This window comes from Sorex araneus, chromosome 2 (genome assembly GCF_027595985.1).
Source record: "Sorex araneus isolate mSorAra2 chromosome 2, mSorAra2.pri, whole genome shotgun sequence".
In the NCBI taxonomy this organism is placed as follows: Eukaryota; Metazoa; Chordata; class Mammalia; order Eulipotyphla; family Soricidae; genus Sorex; species Sorex araneus.
In genome coordinates this window covers 105,070,337-105,091,127 of record NC_073303.1, presented here as the reverse complement: position 1 = coordinate 105,091,127, position 20,791 = coordinate 105,070,337, and the positions used below count along the sequence as shown (strand labels likewise).

At 45.6% G+C, this 20,791-nt stretch overlaps 1 protein-coding gene across 3 annotated transcripts in view; it reads left to right on the top strand.

The window, feature by feature from the left end:
- TBC1D31 (TBC1 domain family member 31) overlaps positions 1-20,791 on the top strand; it is a 58,563-nt gene that overhangs the window by 16,201 nt on the left and 21,571 nt on the right. For 2 of the 3 annotated variants that reach the window (XM_055126944.1, XM_055126943.1), the window contains exons 5-11: positions 5,473-5,624; positions 9,306-9,465; positions 11,726-11,926; positions 12,938-13,111; positions 16,427-16,506; positions 16,778-16,924; positions 19,709-19,842. In XM_055126944.1, the coding sequence (XP_054982919.1) occupies positions 5,473-5,624; positions 9,306-9,465; positions 11,726-11,926; positions 12,938-13,111; positions 16,427-16,506; positions 16,778-16,924; positions 19,709-19,842 (1,048 nt within the window). The remainder of the gene's footprint in view (positions 1-5,472; positions 5,625-9,305; positions 9,466-11,725; positions 11,927-12,937; positions 13,112-16,426; positions 16,507-16,777; positions 16,925-19,708; positions 19,843-20,791) is intronic. The other variant, XM_055126945.1, reaches the window with a different exon arrangement.

Genomic DNA, 20,791 nt, shown 5'->3' with positions numbered 1-20,791 from the left:
GTGATAGTACAGTGGGTAGGGCGTTTGCCTTGCACGTGACCGGCCCTCGACTTTGGTCCTCGGCATCCCATATGGTCCCCTGAGCACCGCCAGGAGTAATTCCTGAGTGCAGAGCCAGGAGTAACCCCTGAGCATTGTCGGGTGTGAGAGCCAAAAAAAAAAAAAAAAAAAACCTGCAGAAAGTATCTGTTTTGTTTGTTTTGGTTTGGGGGCCACACCCAGTGATGCTCAGGGCTTACTCCTAGCTCTGTGCTCAGGAATTATTCCTGGCAGGTGCAGGCTGGGGGACCATATTGAATGCCGGGAACAAATTTGGGTCAGCCACGTACAAGGCAACAGCTATAATATCACTCTGACCCCTACTAAAGTATCTTTTACAGTCACCTGCCTGACTCGTGTTTGTGACGTGGAGAAAAGCCATAGTAATCTCATTTCCCTCCTGGCCAGATTCTGTTCTGACAGTCGGTATTCTGACAACTGCCTTAGCCAGAGGCTAAGTGCTCGAGACTCTCTGGCCAGTGCTCAAGGTGTTGGCCACTTCATCCTTTCAAGAGAAAACAGGTCTCTCTGCCTCTAGTGAAATAAATGACGAGGGTGTCTGATGAACCTGAGATCACAGTGCGAGGCTTCCACTCCTAGAAGGCGTGTACTCTGAGTCCCCCGCTTCTCCCTTTCCAATACAGGACAGTCTCATATACATATATGTATATAGATATTATGTTGTATATTATATATAATTAAATTAAATCATTTTATTTAAAGAATTAAAATTTTAAAAATTTTGTTATTGAATCACTGTGAGATACAGTTACAAAGCTTTCATGATTGAGTTTCAGTCATATGATGATCAAACACCCACCAGTGCGCATTTTCCACCACCAGTGTTTCCAGTATCCCTTAAAATGAGCAGAGTCGTTTTAAGTAGTTTGCTGGTCCCCCATTGGGTGCATATACATTAGGAGTGTGAGTTCTTCCTGATGTACAGATCCCTTGATCATTAAGAAATGGCCTTCACTGTCTCTTTCTGAAGGACTTGTTTGCTTGTCTTCCATCCTTTCACTTTGAGTCTGTGTTTGTTCTGACTGTTCAGATGTGTTTCTTGCAGGCAGCAGAATGTTGGGTTCAATTTTCAGATCCATCCTGTCACTCTGTGTCTTTTAATTGGTGCAGTTAGCCCATTGACATGGAGAGAAATTATCGTTGTGAAGTTTAGTCTCATCTTTCTTCCAAAGTTTGGTGTATTTAAGGGCCTTGTCTTAAAGTCACCCAGTTAGTTGTTCTCTTAACCATGGTTTTGAGCCCATGAAGTTCTTGAGTTGTTTGTCTATGAAGCTCTGTGTTTTTCCTTCTGATATGAAGCAGCGACTAGCTGGATAAAGTATTCTAGTTGAGGCATTTATTTCATTGAGTTTTTTTCACTATTATCCCACCACTGTCTTCAGGCCCTGAGGTTTTCATCAGATAAGTCTGCTGTAAATCTTTTTTTTTTTTTTTGGTTATTTGTATTGAATCTCCATGAGGTACAGTTACAAAGCTTTCATGATTGAGTTTCAGTCATACAATGATGGAACACCCATCCCTTCACCAGTGCACATTTTCCACCACCAATGTTCCGAGTATCCCTCCCGCCACCCACATCTCATCCTACCCCCTGCCTCCATGACAGGTATCTTCCTTCTTACTCTCTTTCTCTACTTTGGGGCATCGTGGTTTGCAGTACAGATACTGAGGGGCCATCATGTATCTACCTTAGTCTACTTTCAGCACACATCTCCCATCCCAAGCGGTCTCTCCAACCGTCATTGACTTAGTGGTCCCTTCTTCATCACAACTGTCTTTTCCCCCCACCACATGAGTCGGGCTTCCAAGCTGCAGAACAATCCTCCTGGTCCTTTTCGCTACTCTCTTTAGGTGTTACTCTCATATTATGTTATTTTATATTCCACAAGTGAGGAAGTCTGCTCTGATCTTAAGGATGCTCCTTTTTAAGTGGTTTCTGTCTGTGATCTTGCTGCTTTCAGAATTTTATCTCTGTCTGTGGTTTTCGTCATTCTGATAAGGATGTGTCTTAGGAGTATTTTTATTTGGATTTGTTTCAGCTGGTACCCTTCGGGCCTCCTGAATCAGCGTACTTGTGCTCTTTGCTCTGGGAACATTTCAGCAATTAAGTCTTTGACAGTTCCTTCTTCCTGTCCAGGATTTCTTCCTGTCCCTCTGGGACTCCAATGATTCCTATGTTATTCCTCTTGGCTTCATCCCAATTTTCTCTTGACATCTGTTGGTTTATTTTGAGGCTCCTTTCCATTTTCTGCTGTTGTCTGGAGATTCTCTGCACCTGGTCTTGGAGCTCACTGACTCTGTCCTCAGCAGCTGTTACTCTGCTGCTGAGGCCTTCCACTGCGTTTTTCATTTTCCCTACCAAGTTTTTTTTGGTCTGTCATTTCTGCTTGTATTTGTGTTTGCCTTTTCCTCACTGCTGCTCTCATGTCCTCTTGTATTTTATCAGCAGTGCATTCCATTGCTTCTTCGAGCTCTTTGTACATCCTTAAAAGTTTCATTCTAAATTTCTCATCCAAGAGGTCATATAGTTCATTATTACAGTTTGATTCATCTGAGCTAGCGACTTCACTCACTAAGCTCAGTGAGTTTCTGCATTGTTTTACCATTGTGACCTTTGTATTTTGTAATTTTTTTCCTGTGTGTTGTATGTTTTGGACCCTGCAGCGGGGCTGTCTTTGTGTGTTACCATGGATTATGGATAGGTCAAGAAATGTGAGGCCTGGGTTAACTAATACCTCAAATGTAGGGTCTAGATGAAGCAACTTCACACAATAGCTTTCCTGAGGTTTTGTAGTGAGACATTTGAAAGGTATGCCTTGAGGGGTAGATCTGGGTGCGACACTGGGGGTCCACCCACCTGGTTTGAGAAGTTAGATTGGCGCGTTGGGGATGACGGCTGGCAGGGGAGGGAAGTTTCCGGTGAGATGCTTGGAGGCGGAGCTTCCCTTTAGGTGAGGGGGCGGGATTCAGGGGGTGGGGTGGGCATCGCTAGCCCCTGGGGTCCACACACTTGTTTTGAGAAGTTAGATAGGTGGCACGTTGGGGGCAACGGCTAGCAGGGGAGGGCAGTTTCCACACAGTCATATTTTTTAACAGTAAAAACAATTAAGCTCAGTATTGCAAACCACGGTGCCTAAAAGGAAATGAGAGAGAGAGAGAGAGAGAGAGAGAGAGAGAGAGAGAGAGAGAGAGAGAGAGAGAGAGAGAGAGAGAGAGAGAGAGTGTCATCTGTGGAAGTGTTGTCTGTGCAGAGGCAGACTTTGGGGATGGGGCGGCGGGGGAAGGTGGATGGAAACTGGGGACATTGGTGGTGGAAAATGTGCACCAGTGAATTGACAGGTATTGGAACATTGTATGGCTGTGAAACGTGAACAACTTTGTAACTGTGTATCTCACAGTGATTCCATTTAAAACAATTTTTTAAGTAAACTTGTCAATATATTTTTAGCAATAATTACAAGCAAACAATTAAGTTTGTACCGCCCTAGAAACAAAGACAAATACGTTCAAATACAAGGTGTTAACAATCAGGCAAAATACAGAAGGCCCTCCTAGGTGGGAAGCAAGTAGGGATGTAACTGGCATTCAAGCTCTGTGCAGTGGGCACGCGATGGGATTTATTGTGAGGAGATGAACAGAGATATATTGTCCTTGGAGCATGGTCTCTCCCGCTTTCCTTCCCGTCCATCCCTTCCTTCCTCTCTCCATCTTTCACACTGATGGTAGGAAATTGTACCGAGGCTGTGGAAAACCTCGTGAGGAAGTGTTGGCCATTTAAGTTTGGGGCAGACCTGGCAGTGCTCAGGGTCCCTCGTAGCACTGACTTGTGTCACCTGTGCTGCTCCGGGGACCACGTGGTGCTGGGATAAGATGGAGCCCCCACATGCAAAGCATGTGATCCAGCCCTTTGAGCTGTCTCCCCAGTCCATGCAGATCTCTTTTAATGAAATCTTTATATTATCAAAGTAAGCCTTGCTGGGGGCCAGGCGCTAGTATAATGGGTGGGCGCGTGCCTTGCATGAGGCTGACCCAGGTGCGATCACCAGCTCCCCAAATGGTCCCGAGCTTGCCGTGAGCAATCCCTGAGTGCAGTAAGCCCTGAGCACCATGTTTGGGCTGTGTACCCTGCCCACACACACACCCACACCCCCTCCCCACCCCAACACACATAAGCATTATTTAGTTTGTATGTAACAGAAACACTCAGTTAGGAGAGTAGGATATTTTAAACTTTGCTGTCAAATCGGCAGTGAATTCAGAACTGAGGAAAAGTGATTGTGCATTTGTTTTCAACCTTTGTGCTCTGATGAGCAATGCTTATAAAAGTTATTTTATCTATCTTTATAACATTTACTATTGAATAAATAAGTATATATAATTTGTCTGAAAGCACATGGTTGTTTCCAAAGGATTGACTCTAGGAGTAGATCGACAGGTTCAAACTTGGTTTATCTGCTCTGGGGCCGCGTCCTAGCACGACTTGGACCCCCGAGGCATAAGCACGTGCTGCTGCCCATTGAGCTCTCTCTGCTGGCCGTAGTTGACTCTTTAGGAATAGGATCTGCTTCACAGTGTCTTTGACCAGGTTTTCCTATCAGCTGCTGCATATAACAGTACCCTATAACAGTACCCTTATACTTCCACTGTTTGTTTTCCATTTTGGATCACACCCAGCGATGCACAGGGGTTACTCCTGGCTCATGCACTCAGGAATTACTCCTGGCGGTGGTGCTTGGGGGATCATATAGGATGCTGGGAATTGAACCCAGATCGGCCGCGTGCAAGGCAAAAGTCCTACTCGCTCTGCTATCGCTCCAGCCCCACTTTCACCATTTTTATAACACTTAGTAGGGATGTTATTTCATGTAGTTGTAATACGAAGTTTATAAATAGCCTGAGTGTCAATCAGTATGGTGTGTACAGTATTTAAAAAAGAGATTTGAGGAGCTGGAGTGATAGTATAGCGGGTAGGGTGTTTGCCTTGAAAGCGGTCAACCCAGGTTCGATTCCCAGCACCCCATATGGTACCCTGAGCATCGCCAGGAGTGATTCCTGAGTGCAGAGCCAGGAGTCAGCCCTGAGCATTGCCGGGTATGACCCAAAAAGCCAAAAAAAAAAAAAAAGAAAGAAATTTGATATACATGAGTTGTCTTTCACTTTTTACTACTTTATGAACTGCCTAGTTTTTATACTCTCTTTAAAGGGATTTGCTGTTTCTCTCCAGTTTATCTCGGTGTGTGAAGTACCAGGATTATCCTTTCATGTATTATAAGTGTATTTTTCTACGGTTTGAGGGGGAAATCATCTTAAGAAACATTAAAAATAGAAAAGTTAACCACATATAATTTGAAGGCTAAAGAGGGTTATCACTTGCTTTTGTTTTAAAACAGTAACTTTTTTCTTTCTCTTAAGGTTTTCTTTCTACCATTAAGTAATACCATCCTCAGCTGTTTTAAAGATAACTCCATCTTCGCCTGGGAATGTGATACTCTTGTTTGCAAATACCAATTGCCTGCACCTCCTGAAAGCTCTGTTATGCTATACAAAGTGTATGCAGTCACCAGGTAATGTGCACTTCAAGATCACTTGTATCACTTGTCATTCTGTTGATCTTCGATTTGCTCAAGAGGGTGCCAGTAATGTCTCCATTTGTCCCTGTCGCATGCTAGTGTAGTCCAATGGTATCTACTCACTCCAGGAACACGACGAGCATTTTAAGATACTGAAGGTTTTTAAGAAATTTAGCTTTGATCAGATTTCACTATCATTGTTATGAGGAAAAGTGCTCACTGAACTTATAGTTTAAGAACTTTTTTGGTTTTTCTTTATTGTGGAGAATTTTTAATATGTACACAGAAAAAATTATTTTGGAAGGATTTGGAGCCAGTCCTGGCAGTTCTTGGGCATCACTCCTGGCGGTGCTTAGGGAACCTTATGTAGTGCTGGGGCTTGAACTGGCAGTGAGCCACATGCGAGATAAGTAAGCGTCTTAACTCCTGTTCTGTCTCTCTGGCCCCTAAATAGTCATTAAAGAACATGAACTCCCGAAGACAGTATTCACACTAGCTTTATTAATTACTAATAGCTAACCCTGTTATATCTATAACTCTACCTGCCACTTTCCTTCTGCCTTGCAAAGCTTGCATATGTTATTTCATCTTAAGTATTTCCATGTGAGTCTCTAAGGATAAGGCTGCTTTTTATTTTGGTCACGCTGGAAATGCTCAGGAGTTACTCCTGACTCTGCACTCAGGAATTACTCCTGGTGATGTTCTGGGAACCACATGGGATGCAGGGGATCAAACCCAGGTCAGCTGCGGGAAAGGCAAATGTCCTAGCCCGCTGTGCTATCGCTCCAGCCCAGGGTAAGGCATTTTTGAAACATGAACATAGAACTATTTTGGTTTTGGTTTTGGTTTTAGGACCACTCAGGGCTTACTCCTGGCTCTGCACTCAGGGATCACTCTGGTGGGCTCAAGGGACCATATGGGATGCCAGGGATCGAGCTCTGGCTGGCCATGTATAAGGCATGTGAGCCGCCTGGTTTATTTATCACTGGCCGGTGTGTGTGTGTGTGTGTGTGTGTGTGTGCCTGGTTTATTTATCACTGGCCGGTGTGTGTGTGTGTGTGTGTGTGTGTGTGTGTGTGTGTAATGGAGAAGAATCAGGGCCAGACCCAGCAGTGCTCAGGGCTTTGTGCACATGGATCACTCCTGGTGGTACTTGGAGGATCATATGCACTGTTGGTGGTCAAACCCAGGTTAGCTATTTGCAAGGCAAATGCCCTGTTATGCCCTATTACCATATTATCTCTTTGGCCCTAGTATCAATTTTAAAGGAAATTTGTGAAGAGTTTTGTGAGGGTGTGTGTGTGTGTGTGTGTGTGTGTGTGTGTGTGTGTGTGTGTGTGTGTGTTTTAATGCTAATGTCATATCTTGTCTATTAAAATTTCCCAGTTTTGTCTAATAACTGATTTTCATGGCTTCTTCATATCAGGAAAAATTCAAAGGTCATACCATTTGTTATTCTTCTTCTTTTTTTTTTTTTTTTTTTTGGTTTTTGGGTCACACCCGGCGATGCACAGGGGTTACTCCTGGCTCTTCACTCAGGAATTACTCCTGGCGGTGCTCGGGGGACCATATGGGATGCTGGGATTCGAACCCGGGTCGGCCGTGTGCAAGGCAAACGCCCTACCCGCTGTGCTATCGCTTCAGCCCCTGTTATTCTTTTTTGAATTTTTTGGTTTTCTTTTTATTTTGAAGCCACACCTGGGAGTACTTGGGGACTAATACTCAGAAGGTTTTTTTTGTCTGTTTTCTTTAAATATAACAATGCTATAAAAATGCAGAACAGGGGGCTGGAGCAATAGCACAGTGGGTAGGGCGTTTGCCTTGCACTCAGTCAACCCGGGTTCAATTCCCAGCATCCCATATGGTCCCCTGAGCACAGCCAGGCGTAATTCCTGAGTGCAGAGCCAGGAGTAACCCCTGTGCATCGCCGGGTGTGACCCAAAAATGAAAAAAAAAAATGCAGACGAATCGAAGAGATGTGACTCAGTGATGAAGTTCTTGCCTTGCCATGTATCAGACCGTGGATTTAATCCCCAGTTTTGGAAGTGGTATGCTAACCACTTCCATTTAGAGACTGGGGAGATGGCTCAAAGGGTTGGAGTATATCTTTGTTCATTGCAACACTGTTCACAATAGACAGAATCTGGAAACAACCCAAGCACTCAAGAGCAGATGACTGGATAGAGAGACTGTGGTACATCTACACAATGGAATACTATTCAACCATTAGGAAAAATGAAGTCACAATATATGCTTATTTATATATGGATGGACATGAGAGTATCATGCTGAGTGAAATGAATCAGAGGGAGAGGAACACACAAGAAAGATCACACTCACTTATGGGAGAAGAAAAAAAAAATCTCATAGTATGTGAATCATACCCGAACACAGTAGAAACAAGGGCCAGGGGTACTGGTCCATGGTAGGAAGCTTCCCTAAAAGGGAGGGGAGGGGGGTGGTGAGGTCAGTTAGAACAGAGAAGGGACCATGTGACAATGATAGTTGGCAATGTTCACTCTGGACAAGAACTGAGTTGCTGTGCTGAAAGTAGACTAGAGACTGTACATGATGGCCACTCAATACCCCTATTGCAAACCATGACACCCAAAAGGAGAGAGAGAACAAATTGGAATGCCCTGCCACAGAGGTGGAGTGGGGTGGGGGGGATGGGATAGGAGGGTGGGAGGGATACTGGGTTCATTGGTGGTGGAGAATGGACGCTGGTGGAGGGATGGGCTCTCGAACATTGCATGAAGGAAAAACAAACATGAAAATGTGTGAATCTGTAACTGTACTCTCACTGTGACTCACCAATTAAAAAATCAATAAATTATAAAAAAAAAGAACTGAGTGCTGAAAGGAGGTAGAGTGATAGGCATGATACCCTTTCAGTAGCAGTATTGCAAACAACAGTGCCTGTAAAGAAAATGGGGGTGGGGGAGAGAAAGAGAAGAAAAGTCAGCTATAGAGGCAGGCTACAGGGATGGGGTGAGGTGCAGGGTGGAGGTTTACTGGGGACATTGGTGGCAGTACACTGTGAAGGGACTGGAACTCAGCCATGAAAAACTTTGTAACTGTGTATCTCAAGGTGATTCAGTTGAAAAAAAAAAATTGTTGGACTATACCTTGCTTGCAGGAGCCCCAGGTTCAATCTCCAGCACCTCATGGTCCCCTGAGCACCTGTGGAAGCACTCCCTGAGCACTGTCATGGGAGTAATCCAAGGACTGGCAGGTGTGCACCCCAAAGAACAAAGCAAAACAATTCAAAAGGGCCATATGTGAAATACAGACATTTAAGTAGTAGTGAGTAATTTTGAGACACTATAAAATTTGTGCTACTCAGAAACTGAGTCATCAAATGACTATATGTATACCTGGCATCTTAGTGACAGTAGAAATAATATATTTTATTATTATTGTTGTAGTTATTATTATGGCTTTTTCGGTCACACCAGCAATACTCAGGGGTTACTCCTGTCTCTGCGCTCAGGAATTACATCAGTTTTCTCAGAAGCACTTGCCACGTTTCCAGTTCTCGACAATCAGACTTGATTAGTAGTGGCCATTAGTGGCTCTCTTCGATCCGGAACATTCCCGTCATCATATTGGATCACATCGGATGGTGCTGCCATAAGCCACTCATTGAGCCTTTCTCACCCTTCCTTAACCTAGAGACGGCCGGATCCTGGCTGCTGGTGGCAAGTCCAGTCACCTCCACCTGTGGTGTTTAGAAGCTAAGCAGTTGTTCAGAATCATCCAGATGCCCACGAAGGTCCGAGCAGTTCGCCAGCTCGAGTTTCTTCCTGATAGTTTCGATGCTGGTTCTAATCAGGTCGGTAACATCAACTGTAGCATGTCATGTTGCTTGAGAGAGAGTGTGCCACATCTGAACTCTCTTAGCTCTCCTGCCTTACTTATCTCTGCTTCCTATAAAGATCTGAAATGACAGGTACATAAGTTTTGTGAAGCATATAAAGTGTGAAACATTTTTAACCTTATAATGTGTTACTGCTTCACAGTAAGTATACAGGATGTTTAGCATGGCATGTTTCATTTTATCCTTAAACTTCTTTTGAGGGGTGGGAGCAACAATACAGTGGGCAGGGTGCCCGCCTTGCACACGCCCTGGGTTTGATCCCTGACGTCTCATGTGGTCTCTGAGTACCACCTGGAGCAATTCCTGAGTGCAGAGCCCGGAGTAAGCCCTGAATCTTGCTGGGTGTGTTTCCCCAAAACAACAACAAAAAATACTCTTGAGCCGTGGGGCCAAGAGCGCCTTTTTGCATGAAGGAGCATAGTTAGTTTTCCTGTAATTATTATAACTGAATGACAAGTTATAATAATGATAAAAAATGATAATATAATAAGCTTTCAGATTATAACTGAAAGTTTCGAAAGAGGGCAGTTATCAGCACTCCTGCCGGCAGTAAGAGTCAAAGGCAGAACTAGAATATACCAGTTTCTCCCTGTGTTTGATGCGCCCTAACAGGGTGTCTCCAGCCTATGAAATACATGTTCTTTGCATCTTGCCTTAGTTTACAAATTGCTTCCACCTTACCTTTCTTGTTTCAAATTGTGTTGTGGATCTTACATTTAAGAAATTTATATGTTAGGGGCAGGAGCAATAGCACAGAGGGTAGGGCATTTGCCTTGCACGCGGCTGACCCAGGTTCGATTCCCAGCATTCCATATGGTCCCCTGAGCACCGCCAGGGGTAATTCCTGTGTACAGAGCCAGGAGTAACCCCTGAGCATCGCCGGGTGTGATCCAAAAAGCAATAAATAAATAAATAAAATTTATATATTAATAAAAAATATATATGCACACACATCTATGTACATACACATAGATGTGTTTATTTCTTAAAGATTTTGAATAGGTAATACATTCACATAGTTGAAAACAAGAAAAACAAAACCTCAGGAGTATGGAGTGAACTCAATTTCTCTCCTACTATCCCAGTTACTTGTTCTCCGTAATTCCTATTGTGACATATATGTGTCCAACATACTATTTATTTGTTTGGGGGGCAGCAGTGGAAAAGGTTTCTTCCTGGCCCTGTACGCAGGGATCATTCCTGTCAGGGCTTGGGGGGGACCCTGTTGGGGATTGGGGATTGAACTTGAGTCAGCCACATGCAAGGCAAGTGCCCTACCCACTGCGTTATCATCTGGCCCCCAGGTTCTTTCTTATCCCGTTGTCCACCTAATAGCCTGAGAATCACAGGTAGAGGGTTGGGCAGCAGCACCAGCCCGAGCTCTGATGCAGCTGTGGGGTGGGGAAGACCAGCTCTCCGCCTTCTTGCTGCTGACAGCGGTGTGGAGGTAAGAGCCAGGAATTGCCTGGTCCCCCCACGTATGCCTCTGTGGGGTTAGTGGGAGGGTCTTAGGTGACGTTTCCTTAGATACACCCCGCCCACTGTCCTTACTGGCTAGAGCCAGGCAATAATAATTGCCCTGAATGAGGCAGTCATCGTGAGGTTTAAAATGTGCAGTTTTAAAACATGCAATGGGGGACCCTCTGCTCCTAAAGACTTTGATTCCAGAGGTTTTCTAACCCATTTTGGCACCCAGAGCAGCTTCTTACAGCAATGCATTGGGACTGTGAGCTGGGCTACAACTCCGCGCTGCCTGGGGATGGGGGTTCAATCATTGTATGACTGAGACTTAAACTTGAAAGCTTTGTATTTTTTTCACAGTGATTCAATAAAATAAAAACTTATAAAAAATAATAAAACATGCGATGGCTTTCTGCAAAAATTTACTCTTTCCCTTAAAAATGACAGGAACAGGGGCTGGAGTGATAGCACAGCGGGTAGGGCGTTTGCCTTGCACGCGGTCAACCCGGGTTCGAATCCCAGCATCCCATATGGTCCCCTGAGCACTGCCAGGGGTAATTCCTGAGTGCAGAGCCAGGAGTAACCCCTGTGCATCGCCAGGTGTGACCCAAAAAGCAAAAAAAAAAAAAAAAAAAAAAAAAAAAAATGACAGGAACATACTCATCCACTTGTGAATGTCTGTGCAGCTTGAGTTTCAGAGACTTGACTGTAAAGACTGGGCTTAGGAATTCCTTCTCTCTCTCTCCGCCCACAGGTTCTTGGAGCACTAAGTCAAGATGGAATGATGAGGTTTGTTAATATACAGACTTGCAAGCTGCTCTTTGAGATTGGGAGTCCGGATGATGGCATCACGGCGGCCGTGATCAGCCCCCACGGACGGTACATTGTGTCTGTTATGGAGAACGGAAGTCTCAACGTGTACTCCGTTCAGGCTCTAACACAAGAAGTCAATAAGGTGTGTTTTTCAAGAAACAATATTTATTGGGACCAGTGTGGCGCAGGTTGGTGCCTGCCTGACCCCCAGCGCCCCATACGATCCCCCAACCCCTGCCAGGAGTGACCCCTGAGCGCAGAGCCAAGACTAAGTCCTGAGCACCTCTGGGTAAGCAACAAAAAACAGTTTCCTTTGCTTTTAAAGATTAAAATGTTTTACCCAAAATAACTTTTATGGTTTTATAATTTCCTTGAACCTTATCCTCCTTTTCTATGGTGGAGTTTATTTGGGGGACCTGGGGGTGAGGCTCTGAAGCCACATCTCCACCTTTTAAAAAAAAAGTTGGTTTGTTTTTTTTGTTTGTTTGTTTTTGGGCCACACCTGGCAGTGCTCCAGGCTTACTCCTGCTCTGTGCTTAGGGCTCACTCCTTGAGGGACTTGGCTTGATTCAGGGGGTCCTTTGTGGTCCCGGGCATTGAACCCAGGCTGGCTGTACGCACGAGGCACCCTCCCCACCGTACGGCCGCCCTGGGCCCAGCATCTCCACATTGCGTTTATTAAAATGTCTCATCAAGGGTCAGAGAGAGCTCAGTGGGCAAAGCTCACACTTTGCATCCAGGAACCCTGGGCTCAGTCCTCAGCCCTGTGTAGTCCTAGGGGTGACCCAAAGCAGTGTTCTGGAAGAAATCCAACCTCCCCACATATCCCACCACCCCCCCAAAAAAAAAGAGTCAAAAACAAAGTGTTCTGCAGTGTTCTAAGTACTCCCTTGGGCATTACCCATTTTGCCCAGATGCTTTTTTTCCCTCTAAAGCAGGTTTCCCAAGGTGGGTGTCACTGCCCCCTAGTGGACACTGCTATGAAGCGGCGCTCGTAGCTTCCATGTAACGCAGGTAGATTGTGGGGTATCAGCACCAGGTACCAGGTAGAGTCATTTCTTTTTTATTTTATTTAATTTATTTTTTTTACAGATCCCCGGGGCTGTAGGCCAAGTAAGTTTGGGAATAGCCACTGGGTTCTTCTTTCTTTTAGCCTCCTCCTCCTCTAGTGAAAGTGATTGAAGACCTGCCCAAGAATAAACTGAATTCTGGTGACCTGAAGATGAAAGTCGTGTCAGGAAGAGTGCAGCGGCCGGTCAGGTCACGGGAGAGCAAAGCGCAGGCTCGGACATTAAGACAGGGCCTGTCCGGCCCCTGGGAGAGCGAGGTGAGCAGGGTCACGATGGAGGAACTGACGGGCTGATGGATCAGGATCGCTTCCCACGACTCTGGCTGCAGTCTCAGGATTTCTAAGCCACTGTGGTCCTTTACTCACTGAGGAAATAAGGCAGAGTTGTGTAAAGAGAAGCTATTCTAACTGAAATTATTTATACTTTTTTTTCCCCCTTTTTGGGTCACACCCAGCGATGCTCAGGGGTTACTCCTGCCTCTGCACTCAGGAATTACTCCTGGCAGTGCTCGGGGAACCATATGGGATGTTGGGGATTGAACCCAGCTTGGCTGCATGCAAGGCAAGTGCCCTCCCCGCTGTACTATTGCTCCGGCCCTATTTATACATTTTTAAACTTGTGTTTTGGGGGGCGGGGCCGGGGAGTTTGCTGCTACTCCAGTCCTGGTGCTCAGGACTTATGCCTCATGGCGCTTGGGGGATCCTGTGGAAGGCAGGCACCAACCCGCCACACTCTAGCTCCTGCCCCAATAAAGAATATTGTTTATTGGAAAACATACCTTATTTACTTCTTGTGTTAAAGCCTGGAGGGAATATACGTTGAGACTTCCATTCTCCATAATAGACACAATGTACCGTCCGTGTGGGCTGAACCCCCATGCTGTTCCTCTGGTTCTTTATGTAATCACTGTCACTGTCACTATCATCCCGTTGCTCATCGATTCACTCAAGCGGGCACCAGTAACGTCTCCACTGTGATACTTGTTGTTACTGTTTTTGGCATACCGAATACGCCACGGGTAGCTTGCCAGGCTCTGCTTTATATATATATTTTTGAATTGATAGAATTTTAGTTCTCAGAGTAGACACAGTTGGTGGGACCGAACCTTGTGTCTTCACCAGCCCTGAGCATCCACACTTGGTGTTTCTGGTGCCCGTGACTGACCAGAGATCTGGTCTTTGGGACCGGGTTCATTCCCTTCCCCGGGCGCTGGGAAGGGCCCCCTGCCCAGGGAGCGGCCAGGCTCCACGCCCTGCCCCACGCCAGCTGGGGGAAAACACTGACAGCTTCGAGCTTCCTGAGTGGGTGGGTCTGCAGTGCCGCTGCCAGACCAGACTTGCTCCCTGGTCCACTTCTCTCTGGCCTGCCCGCCCCTCTGCACGCCCAGCTTAGTTCACTGGGTCTCATTCTGTGTCATACCCCCTCCCACAATCCTACACACACACACACACACACACACACACACACACACACACACACACACACACACTTTTCTTAAACATGGTTTAGATAGTTTATAAACATGGTTTACAAAGTTGTTCATGATGATCTGTTACAGGCATTCAGTATTCCAACCCCAAACCCCCCACCACTGTCACCTTCTCCCCCACTGTTTCCATTTTCCCAGACCCCCTCCCCCCCCCGCAAGCCTGCTCCCCTAGCAGGCCCACAGTAATTTATTTTATATTGCTTGCTGCCACTAAATGGCTAAGGGAATGATCAAAAAATACTTCAGCAAAAGCAAATTTGTGAAAATTATTGTATCTCAACATGGGGACAAGTCCTTGTCTGAGGACTTGCTGAGGGTTTACCCTAAGCTGCGATTGCTAGTTGAGCCTTTGACGTTAATGTTTTTGTTAGTTAAGATTAGCTGGCTCTGACTTTACTTTCCCATCCACTCTGCCGTGCTCCTACTGGGACGCCAGTGTTGTAGAATTTGGAGACGTGGCTCAGAAAATCCAGAATATTTAACGGGACAGTGCCACTGAGACATAGCGGCAGCTCTTGGGGTCTGAGTGCAGCTGCCCGGGCTTTGCAGGGCAGGAGCAGCCCCCCACCCTCCCTGCCCTACCCCCAAATCTCCTATAAGGTCTCGGCTGAGACGGGGTATCTGAGACAGTTTTGCAGCTGGTTGATCTCTTGAGATGTATGAGTCTCTGAATCAGGGCCGGCAGATGAGCTTACACAGCGGGGGCCGCTGCTCAGCTGCTGTGTGTCGTTTGTTTAGAGGGACCTGTAGGGGGCCTGGGCCTAGGAGGGTCTCAGCTGACTGGGACCCTACAGTGCCAGGGATTCCTGGGCCGTGTCAGTGGCTCCCGGGGCCTCCAGCACTGCCCCCGGGTATGACTGGAGGACCATGAGGTGCCAGGACTCGAACCTGGGTCGGGAGCATGCCGGGCTGGCGCCTACCCACTGCACTAAACCCTGGCCTCAGGATGATGTTCCTAGAGCGCGTGGTGCTGTGGGCTCACAGAGCCTGAAATACGTACTGTCTTCACTCTCTCTGGAAGAACTTTGTTCAAGCCCTCGATCCAAGGTCAAGAATGGGGGCTGGAGAGATGGTACAGTGGGTAGAGCATTTGCCCTCCTGCAGCCGACCCAGGTTCGATCTCCGTAGCACCTCCAGGAGTAATTCCTGAGTGCAGAGCCAGGAGTAACCCCTGAGCATCACCAGGTGTAACCTAAAAAGCAAAAAAAAAAAAAAAAAAAAAAGCCATGAACTTTATTTGCTGGAGAAAAGGTAAAGAGCTTAAAAATACATAAATATTGGGGCTGGAGCGATAGCACAGTGGGTAGGGCATTTGCCTTGCACACAGCCAACCCGGGTTTGATTCCCAGCATCCCATAGATATGGTCCCCTGAGCACCGCCAGGAGTAATTCCTGAGTGCAGAGCCAGGAGTGAACCCTGCGCATTGCCGAGTGTGATCCAAAAAGAAAAAAAACCCACATAAATATTTATATGCATAAAATATTAAAATATATTTGTTATATAAATTATGTCATAGTAAAATGCATAAATATTTATACATTTATATATTTAATGTATGAGTGTATAATTTTATTTAAAATATATAAAATATTTATATGACATAAAGAAAGAACCAGGACCGGGGTGCAGCTCAGCTCCGAGCACTCGCTTGCTTGTGTGGGGAAGGGTTCTGTCCCCAGCACTGGAAAAGAACAAGAAAGGAAAACTATTTCTTTTTTTTTTTTTAATTTTTAATTAGTGAATCACCGTGAGGGTACAGTTACAGATTTATACATTTTTGTGCTCATGTTTCCCCCATACAAAGTTCGAGAACCCATCCCTTCACCAGTGCCCATTCTCCACCACCAGTAAACCCAGCATCCCTCCCACCCTCCCCAGTCCCGTCTCCCCCCACCCCACACTGCCACTATGGCAGGGTATTCCCTTTCGTTCTCTCTCTCTGATTAGGTGTTGTGGTAGGAAAGGAAAACTATTTCTTAATGTGTATTTTGTCTACAGTTGGAAAACTGCTAAATTACGACTCATCAGTTTTATAATGTTATTGTTATACCACTTTCTGATACCCGCATTTCTACCCCATAGAATGAATTGTCAGATGGATTGAACAAAAAGCGCCTACAGATCTTATTAAAAGGCTATGGGGAATATCCAATGAAGTACAGGTAGAATTTAAGTTCTTTCTTTCATTGGGGGTGGGTGGTGGTTCGCTAGCACACCCAGCAGTGCTCAGGACTGGCTCCTGGCTCTGTGCTCAGGCATCACTCCCGGCGGGACTGGCAGGGACCATACAGGGTGCCTTCCGCCACGTGCCGGGCAAGTGCCCTAGTCACGGTGCTGTCTCTCTGCCCGCCCCCTCAAATTTAAATTCTTTTTATTTGAAATTAATTTCATCCGCCACCTTTTTCCTTGGTTAAAGTGGCCTTTTCGTTCCAGAATGTTCATCTGGCGCTCTCTGCTGCAGCTGCCTGAAAACCACACAGCCTTCAGCAGCCTGATGGATAAGGGGGTTCACACGGCGTTTCTCAGTCTCCATAAGAACTATCCCATCAAAAGCAGGAAGCTACTCAGAGTATTACAGAGGTGTGTTCAGTATGTTGCAGGAATGTATATCTCATACATTTATAAACTGTATCACTGTAGCACTGTCATCTGTTGTTCATTGATTGGCTCAAGCAGGCACCAGTAACTCTCCATTGTGAGACTTGTTGTTACTGTTTTTGGCATATAGAATACACCACAGGTAGCTTGCCAGGCTCTGCCGTGTGGGCGGGATACTCTTGATGGCTTGCCGGGCTCTCCGAGAGGGACGGAAGAATCCAACCCGGGTCGGCCACATGCAAGGCAAACATCTTACCAGCTGCTGTGCTATCGCTACAGCCCACAAAAACAGAACTACAGATGAGAAATAGTAGTTTGAAAGTAGGTACCACCTTGACCAAACTGATAGGTGTTGAATCCCGGGCTGGGATGAGGGTTCGTTGGGAGGGCTGCCGTGAGTGCATGCAAGAGCTGCTGGTCCCCTGAACACTGCTGGGTGTGGCAAAAAAAAAAAAGAGAGAGAGAAGAAATGCGTAAAATCAGTAGCAGCAAAAGAAAGCAGCATGTTGCATATCACTTATAGCATTCATGTTTCGTTTTTTGGTGGTTATTGCTGTTTTGAGGTTTTTGGGTGTTTTTTTGTTTTTTTTTTTTTTTTAACTGAAGGGCATTCTGTGGTGTGCTTTAAAAAGGCCACAGAATGGGGCTGGAGTGATAGCACAGCAGGTTGGGCGTTTGCCTTGCATGCGGCCAACCCGGGTTCGATTCCCAGCATCCCATATAGTCCCCTGAGCATGGCCAGGGGTAATTCCTGAGTGCAGAGCCAGGAGTGACCCCTGAGCATTGCTGGGTGTGATCCAAAAAGAAAAAAAAAGAAACCTTAAAAATGCCACAGATTCATGAAAGTTAAGAAACTCAGTTGAACCAGGGTTAGCCACATGCAAGGCGAGTGTCTTACTCTGCTGTCTCTCTGTCTCTAGACTCAGGAACTTTGAACATTGGAAAACTGGTGAATTAACAAATGCAGTCTTGCTTATGGATAAAGAACCAAGTGAGACACAAAAATATTTGGTTAAAAAAAAAATAGTACAAGAACCAGAATGACAGTACAGTGGGTGAGATTGTGCCTTGCATGTGGCCAGCCTGGGTTTGATCCCAGTAGGTCCCCAGCAGTGCCAGGAGCGACCCCTGGGTGCAGAACCAGGAGTAAGACTGAAGCGTGTGGCCCCACAACAAACCAAAGGAGAGTACAATGTAAATAATACCTATAATTTATTTTAACAGTGTAGGAATGTCAATTTCTTAGTATTTGTTTTGTGTAATTTGAGTGAAAATTAGATGGAATGTCTACTATTTTTGCAACTATTTGTAAGCCTGAAACTATTTCAAATCAAAAAGTGGAAAAAAGAAAACCTTAAGAGAACTCATGCAAATGAGGGAGAATTACAGTTCCCAAGTAAATAGCCTTTTTAAGCATTACCTATCCAAAATCGATTGAGATTAATAAAAATATTTTAATCTAAAAGTATTCCCCAGGGATGTATAGACTTGAGTATAGATAGATAGATAGATGTGTATGTGTATGACAAAAGGCTGGTTTCTGTAAATAAGAAGTATTCATGTAAATAGCCATGAAAAGGAAGAGATTAAATATGTAAGTGGAAATGGTTCTTATCCATGGGGGGAAAAAAGTTGAACCCCTTTCAGAATATAAGGAATGCTGACTAAAACTACCCTAGATATGCATATAAACCTACATATTTAAAACTACATTAAAATGCTTTTCCAAAAACACCTCGATTAGAGGCCGGAGTGATAGCACAGCTGGTAGGGCGCTTGCCTTGCACGTGGCCGACCCGGGTTCGATTCCCAGCATCCCATATGGTCACCCATGCACCGCCAGGAGTAATTCCTGAGTACATGAGCCAGGAGTAACCCCTGTGCATCGCTGGGGGTGAACCCTCCAAAAAAAAGCAAAAACACCTCGATTAAATGTTTAAATATAAGGTTTATTATAGTGTGTTAGACTGAGAAAATAATCATCCCTGTACACTAATGGGAATGTACAGGAAACTGTTTTTGAGAGGAATAATTTGAAATTGGTTTTTTGAAATTATTAATGCAAATATCCTTCACTCAGAACTTCTATTTCTAGAAATGTATCTAAATCTAGATCCCACATAGAGAATCACAATGTACCATGACACTGAGCATGGCGTTGTTTGCCAAAGATGGGAAACAGGTTCCCATTGGTTGAAGTCAGGCCTGTCTATACAGTTACAGCATGTATCTTTAAAATACCATGAAGAAGCTCTACATAAACTGATGTGAATGGGTTCTCTCCAGGAAACTGTAGCACCGCACTGTAGCACTGTCCTCCCGTTGTTCATTGATTTTGCTTGAGCGGGCACCAGTAACGTCTCCATCAAATGAAAAAGCAAGGTGTAGAATGATGCACATAATATACCACTGTTTGTGATTCTCAGAAAGGATTAATACTGAGGCCAGAGCGCCTGCTTAGCGGGCAGAGTGCGTGCTTTGCCCATTCAGTCCTGGCACCATGTGGCCCTCTGAGCATGGCGGCCGAGAGTGCCCCTGAGCACAGAGCTGGGAGTGGACCCCAACCTCTCTCATTTTTGTTTTTCAAAAATAGGATAAAAAAGGATTGAGCTTTTAACTGGTCCGGGGAGGATGGGGTGCTGAATGATAGGAGTAGGGGGGCAAATTTGCATCAGATTCCCATATTCAAAAATTGTATGATGGGATGTTCAAAACAAAATTCCATCATAACCATCTCTGGTCTCTGTTCCCCTGTTGCATTCACAGGACCCTGTCAGCGTTAGCTCACTGGTCTGCCATCTTTGGTGACACGCCCTATCTGCCTCTCCTAGCCTTTCCGTTTGTCAAGTTATTCCAGAACAACCAACTGATCTGTTTTGAAGTGGTTGCGACTCTCATAAGTAAGTAAAGGAGTGTTCAGTGAGGAAGTCGGGGGTACATCCTCGTATGTTGCCCTGATATCTTTGGTAGTTTGTCACATTTAGCAATCTGAGCGTGAAACTTTGAGGGATAGGCCATAAGGTGGATAATTTGGGCATGACTTTTGGGGCCAGAGCAGTAGCACAGTGGGTAGCGCACTGGCCTCGCCCATGACCAACCCAGGTTTGATACCTGTCACCTCATAAGGTCCCACAAGCCCCACTAGGAGTGATTCCTGAGCACCTCTAGGTGTGGCCAAAAATAAAAAAAAAAACCAACATACATACACACACACACACACACACACACACACACACACACACACGAACCTTTTTATTTTCAAAACATTTGAAAGAGTTGCACTGTAGAAGATGCTTTTACAGGCTAGATTTGGCTGAAGGAAGCAAGTGCTTCCCTCAGTCACATTTTCTGTGAGTCTGGAAAGCATTTATCTAGCCACAAGATCTGTTGTGGCAGGGACTGACTGCTCTGTGTGTGTGTGTGTGTGTGTGTGTGTGTGTGTGTGCCGTCAGTGTGCTTGCCCGTGGTAACTCATCTAATCTTTATGACGTGGGTATTTTTGCTATTCCCTTTTTAAATGGGGAAACTGAGGCACAGCACACTTAAGTCCTCAGAGTTCGGTGAGGGGCAGCATGAGCATTGGAACACCAAAAGGCCAGCGGTGTAGCCTGTCTTCCCAGCCGCACTGGAAGGCTGGTCATTTCTTTCACTTTAGTGAAAGTGGGACAGTTAGAGTCTCAACTTGGACCTGGAAAATAAATGTTGAATGAATTCATGAGCTGGGGCTGGGGATAGTAGTACAGAGGTCTTCTGTGTTCGCTGGAGACAGCGCGTACCCCGCCCACCCCACTCCTCGCCGCTGGGTATGGCCTGGAGGTCCCCCAGGTGACTCTGCTCCCTGCAGGGCAG